General features: G+C 43.8%; 3 protein-coding genes across 3 annotated transcripts; all 3 read right to left on the bottom strand.

Moving 5' to 3' along the window:
• Positions 1-345: 345 nt before the first annotated feature.
• On the bottom strand, positions 346-1,521 carry LOC129767052 (uncharacterized). The gene has a single exon (XM_055767667.1). It carries the CDS (start codon positions 1,519-1,521, stop codon positions 346-348), a length of 1,176 nt encoding a protein of 391 aa, XP_055623642.1.
• A 325-nt stretch (positions 1,522-1,846) lies between these two features.
• LOC129767051 (uncharacterized) lies at positions 1,847-3,634 on the bottom strand. The gene has a single exon (XM_055767666.1). It carries the CDS (start codon positions 3,632-3,634, stop codon positions 1,847-1,849), a length of 1,788 nt encoding a protein of 595 aa, XP_055623641.1.
• A 141-nt stretch (positions 3,635-3,775) lies between these two features.
• Positions 3,776-5,221, bottom strand: LOC129767050 (uncharacterized). Its single transcript, XM_055767664.1, has 2 exons — positions 4,854-5,221; positions 3,776-4,754 (listed from the first exon to the last, which is right to left on the bottom strand). Exons 1-2 carry the CDS (start codon positions 5,219-5,221, stop codon positions 3,776-3,778), a joined length of 1,347 nt encoding a protein of 448 aa, XP_055623639.1.
• Positions 5,222-6,474: the final 1,253 nt, after the last annotated feature.

The following is a 6,474-nucleotide window of genomic DNA, read 5'->3' as shown; positions in this document are numbered from 1 at the left end:
TTGCCATCGTGTCCCTGGTGAGTACTCACCACGCGTCCAAGGCTCCACCTTAATGGTGGAAGGTTGTCCTCTTTCATCAGGACCATGGTACCCGTCGATATATTGTTGCGTTGACGAGTCCATTTGGTGCGATTGTGGAGATCGGAAAGGTATTGCACAGACCATTTTTCCTCAATTGCTGCACAAACGATTGCGCCCGTTGCCACATAGAGAGTCTGTTCTCTGGTATTTCTTGGAGACACGGCTCCGGTATAGCTGACAGAGGTCTCTGGACAAGGAAATGTCCCGGGGTTAGCGCTTCATATTCGTTGGGATCATTACTAATTGGAGTCAACGGACGGGAACTTAGCACGGAACCACAACTGTCTGCATTTCATCATGCTGTACAACTCGAACACCGATGGATCTTTTAAAATGCGTTTTGATAGACTTCACCGCTGCTTCCCAAAGTCTTCCGAAGCTAGGTGATCGAGGAGGAATAAACCGGAAGTCTATGCCATCTTGAGCTGCTTCACGAACCGCTGATTCCTGGAACTGTTGATTCAAAAAGAGCTGACGTAGTACGTCCAACTCTCGTCTGGCCCCCACGAAATTGAGGGCGTTATCACACATTACTACAGCAGGTTTTCCTCTACGGGCTATAAATCGCTTGAAGGCTGCAAGGAAGGCTTCACTGGTCAAATCTCCTGCGAGCTCCAAATGCACCGCCTTCATCATCAGACAAACAAAAATAGCGATGAAGGATTTCCTTGGAACAGCGCGACGTCCAGGATAAACAACAGGTAACGGTCCACAATAGTCGACCCCAACCTTCAAGAATGGAGGAGCCGGAGACACACGTTCAGATGGTAGATCCGCCATTAATTGATCCAGAACCTTCGGTCTGGTGCGGAAACAGGATACGCACTCGTGAAGTACTGTGTTTGTTAGTCGTCTAATACGGGTAGGCCAGTATTTTTCACGTATGGTGGAAACCAATAGCTGCAGCCCTGCGTGAAAAAGTTTTCGGTGGTATTGTACCATTATCAACTTAGTGAGTGGATGTCGATGACTGAGAATAATGGGATGTTTTCTATCTGAGGAAATCGCCGCGTTCATCAACCGGCCGCCAACACGGAGAACATCATCGATAAGTATAGGATTCAACGTAGCAATCGATGAACTGGTTGATATTTGATGGCCCTTTCGCAAAGCGGAAATCTCAGCTGCAAACGATTCTCTCTGGGAGAGCCGAATCAGTATAATCATAGCATGTTCGTGCTCAGCGTGTGTGAGTGAATTATGTCTGAATCGATTTATTAATGCAACTACACGAGTCAGTTCAAATAACGATGAACGCAACGAGAATATTTCGTTAGGCTGCTCGATTACCGTAGGTAACGCTATGATTGATTTCTCTTCCAGAAGTGAGGAATCAATTGTTTCTCTTGGTTTGTTGGATGGCCATAAACTCTTCTCCTGGCACAGCCAGAAAGGCCCCTTGAACCACAAACGCTGATACTGAAATTGGATGGGAGACATTCCTCGGTAAATTATGTCTGCTGGGTTCTCTACACCTGCAATGTGTTCCCAGTGACTACCCTTCGTGATGTGCTGGATCTAGGACACACGATTTGCTATGAACATTTGCCATCGTGATGGTAAAGAAGACAACCAACATAATACGATGGTCGAATCTGTCCAAAACGTTGCGGTTTGCTGTAGGTTTGTGCTGGAGATGACTTTTTCGTATAGGTGACTCAGGAGAAGTGCTGAGGATAACTCTAGACGGGGAATGGTCTGCTTCTTTTTCTTTCGTTTTTTTCGTCTTCCAAGGGAGCGACCTTGGATTTTGCGGTAATAAGATTTACTTCCACGGAACCATCACTAGACGTGCAACGAAGGTATATAAAGGCTCCATAAGCCTTATCGGATGCATCGCAGAATCCGTGTATCTCGACGAACTCCAAGTTTTTCGAAAATTGCACCCATCGGGGTACTGATAATGATGAGAGTGCTCGCAGATTTCGTCGATAATCCATCCAGAACGATTGCATATCGTCTGGAAGCGGATCATCCCAATATTATTCGCTAAGTCCACCACAGGACCCACTAGTCCTAACGGGTCAAACAAGCGCGCAGCGTCAGCGAGAACTATACGTTTGGTAAAGACGGTTTCGCTGTTCCATTTGGGAGATATGAACAGGAATTTATCTGACCTAGGTTCCCGTAATAGACCTAAGGTTTTAACGGGAGAGTTGGAAGAATCCAGCTCAAACGTGGCACGGTCATTTACCAAGTCTGCAGGTAGATCCTCAAGTAACGTTCGACAATTCGAGTTCCACTTTCGTAGAATAAATCCACCAGACGCCATTAGCTTTTGCATTTCGCGAATCAACTGTTTTCCTTCTTCAAGGTTTTCGGTTCCTGTCAACTGACCATCCATGTAAAAATCTTTCTCTAAAACTTCCGCTGCATGGGGATATGTAGATCTTCCGGTTTGTGCTAATCGTTCCAGACACTTGGTGACTAAATAGGGAGCTGCCGCAGTGCCATACGTGACGGTGGACAATTCATATGTACGAATAGGTGCGTCGGAGGAATCTCTCCAAAGTATGCGGTGCAGACGTTGATCAGTGCATTGCATCTGTATCATACGATACATTTTTTCTATGTCCGCAACTATTGCTATTTTATGGAAACGGAAACGAATTACAATAGACAATAGATCGTCTTGTACGACCGGTCCAACAATCAGTGCGTCGTTCAATGAAACCCCAGTCGTCGTTTTGCATGAAGCGTCAAACACAACACGAAGCTTGGTCGTTGTGCTATCGGGTTTCAAAACCGCGTGGTGAGGGAGGTAGTAGACAGGAGCTTCATCGTTGGGTTCGTTAACTTGTCGCATATGTCCGCGCCTTTCATAGTCGCTCATAAATTCTCGGTATGCGGATTGCAATCCAGGGTTTGACTGGAAACGTCTCTCCATGCCAGTTAACCGTTTCATCGCTGTATTACGTGACTCTCCTAATTGCTTGATGACGAATTCCTTTTTCGGTAAGCTCACTACGAATCTACCGGATTTATCCCGAGTAGTTGTTTGGTCAAAAAGGTTTTCACATACTGTTTCTTCTACTGATTGTATGCTATTGGAACGACAGGTCTCCACCTCCCAAAACTTCGTCAATTGATTGTGTACATCTGCAAGTGTACACGTGTAGGCTACGGTTGACTGCTGAATCCTTTCTTCAACGGGAACCGACCCGGAAACTATCCAGCCGAAGACAGAGTTTTGTAATACTGGACTGTCGTCGGCAAGTCTTATACGACCCTCCTCCAGAAGATAGTAGTAGTGTTCAGCTCCAATGATAATATCCACACGATCGGGTTCAAAAAATGTAGGATCAGCTAACACAATATCTTCAGGAAACCTCCAATGGCTGACATTAATCTTCGAGGTTGGCAGTGAAACAGTAAGCTCCGGAAGCACGAAGAACTTCATCTCAGAATTGTACGTCGAAATCTGATCGGATCGTGACGCTACGGTTGCAACAGCTATTTTTCGTGACACTGTCTTGGATCCTCCAATACCTTGAACCGTTAGATACTTCGGCTTCTGTATGAAACTCAACTTCTGACAGAATTGTACGGTCATAAAACAAAACTGTGAGCACGAATCTAGCAGAGCTCTAGCTAGTTGAGTATTTCCGAAACGGTCTACTACTCGAACGATGGCGGTTGACAGAAGAACTTCTCTAGAATGGGTTTTAGTACTGACAGGAAGCGCGACAGTATTTCACCACGTGCATGACTGGTTTGTGGTGGGAGGTAATTGGCTGATGTGGGAGTGTATAACTGGGAGTGAGTTTGTGCGTGTTTGTGTCGTCTGAGTGTGTATCGGTTGGTTGAGGTTCGATCGATGTGTTTGTAACTGCTGTTGATTGGTGGTTTGACTTCTTGACGATTGCGCGACGGAGGAATTGACCGGGTATGAGTTTGTGTGCAACAGCGAGTGGTGCTTCTGTCGACAGTGGTGACAGGATCCCTTGTTACAGACACGAGCTTGATGACCAGGTGACAGACAGTTGAGACACAGCGCGTGTCGACGGGATATTTCCGCTCGTTCGGAAGTCTTCATTTTAAAAAATTTCATACAACGGAAGGCAGAATGAAACGCTTCTCCACAGAAAAAACATTTATTAAAAGTTTGAGTGGTCATATGACTGATACATATCTTGGATCGCTTATCTTCCATCGGTACTGGCTTGTTATCAGCAACCGATTGTAAAACCGAACAATGGTTTCGAAGAAACTGGATTAGTTTCTCATAGCTAGGTACGTCCTTGGAGTTATGGTGAGACTCCCAATGTCGGAGAGCTGTCCCATCTAGTCGGGTACACATCATATGAACCAACAATGTGCTCCAGTTAGCTGTTGGTTCCCCCACTTTGTCCAAAATCATGAAATTCATCTCGAAATCGCTGATTAGCCGATTCAGTGAATCGTAACTTTCTTTCTTCATACTCTCCACAGCGAACAAGGCATCTAGATAAGCTTTTACAATCAATTTACGACTCTCATAACGGTTTTGCAACAACGTCCACGCCACCTCATAATTAACTGCTGATAACTCCACAGAGTCAATTGCCTTTAACGCCTCTCCCATCAGTGAGGATCGCAAATACGTAAACTTGTCCATGGGCATCAACTGGTTATTTCGATGAATCAGGTTCTGAAAATTGTCACGGAATATCATCCATTCTTTCAGTTGCCCACTGAAAGTTGGTAGGCGGATGTCTGGGAGTTTCACACGAGATAGTCCTACCGATGTCTCACCAAATTCTGTGGTTGATGATCTTACAGTTGGTTCTCACCGACGCTCATGTTGCTTCAGAGACATAATTTCACCCTTCAAAGTGCAGAAAATTTCTTCCATCTCGGACAGTACCTTCCAATTTTCTTCTTCTCTGGCTAAGTTCAAAGCGGTTACGCGTTCTGCCCATTCTTTTTCCGTCTCCTTAGGCTCGGGTGGTGTTTGCTCACTTTCTTCTTCTGCGAGCAACTCGATCTTTTGACGTACGATCTGGAACTCCTTAAAAGTTTCCTCGAGCCGCTGTAGTCGAACGTCCAATTGACAATTATGTTGATCTGCGTCGAAGTTATGTAGGAAATCTCGTACCGTGTCGAACTTCTTGCGTAAAAACCGTTCCTGCTTCAGCAAATCTCGTAAATTATGATCCATGTTCACTGAACTGTTCACTGTCACACTAACACAGTATAAGCTGTGCACACTCTTTGATCTCAATCGACTCTACGTCCTGCGCAACTTGTAATATATAATATGTAATTGACTGACGACCGTTTACTGAATAACGAGAACCAATCGAACAGACAGTTAGAGGAAGAAATATTCAAAATATTGGTGAACCAACCCGATAAACCACAATCTCAGGGAAAACGTGTATTTAATCAATAAAACTCCCAGTTTTGTAAGCCAATTTCATTTATTCGTTTTTCGTCATGCAATGGCGGCCTTTCATGCACCAAGCCACCACAAACCTTTTGTTAACATGCAGTACTTATCACTCTCTATGTCCTTCCGCAGATACGATCCGATGGTTCCCAGCCGTTTCTGTCGCCACTTAAGCTCCGCTATCCTTTCCGCAGGTTCGACAATTCGTAGTATCTTCCTCCGCAAACCACTTTTTCTGTGTGGAATAATTCCACGACAAGCCAACAATGGCACACCGAAAGTTCACTCAACTTCAATCGCACAACTTGGCTCACTCTCTTGGCCTTTATTCGCCCCCGAAATCCGACTCGAAGGACCAAATGTTCAAACAGGATATGTTATTTCACTGGATTTCGGGTGGCGGGATAATAAAATAGCCAAAGATTAACTGGTAAACGATATATTGAAATAAACGTTTGAACTCTTCTAAGCGCGCGCACGAACTATACACTCCAATGGGAATGATCTAACTGGCCTATTGTTTCAGCTAATCTATTGGTACAGAGACCACTAACGGAAGCTGAGCTTATTAGAGGAGGTAGTAGTTTCGCGCATAGGGTGACCGACTTTTTGATTATAATTCAAACACATATGCTTTTAAAATTCTGAAAAATATAGATATAGCCCTTAAAATTTCCAACAAGTTTTCCATACATCGGACGATGGGCACATTTACATGGAAAAGGAACAACAACTTTTTCTTTTTTTTCTTTGAAAAAATACTATTAATGTTTCATTTGTAACATTTTTATGTATAAATTATCGCAATTTACATGCTCTGCTAACTTTTCTCTATTTAGAAATGTGTCAAGAACATGTCAAACGTGAGAATTTACACACAAAAATGTTACGAGCAAAGCATTATTTTTTTCAGGAGTCTTCATACAAAAATGACTTATATTCCAAAAACTATAAAAGATAAAAAGTTGATGTCTTCGACAAAAGTTTATATTTTAACAAGGTCAAAAACTTTGTCGAAGACA

Source organism: Toxorhynchites rutilus, chromosome 2 (genome assembly GCF_029784135.1).
Source record: "Toxorhynchites rutilus septentrionalis strain SRP chromosome 2, ASM2978413v1, whole genome shotgun sequence".
In the NCBI taxonomy this organism is placed as follows: Eukaryota; Metazoa; Arthropoda; class Insecta; order Diptera; family Culicidae; genus Toxorhynchites; species Toxorhynchites rutilus.
Note: the sequence above shows the minus strand (reverse complement) of the source record. Positions and strands in the feature narration are given on the sequence as shown.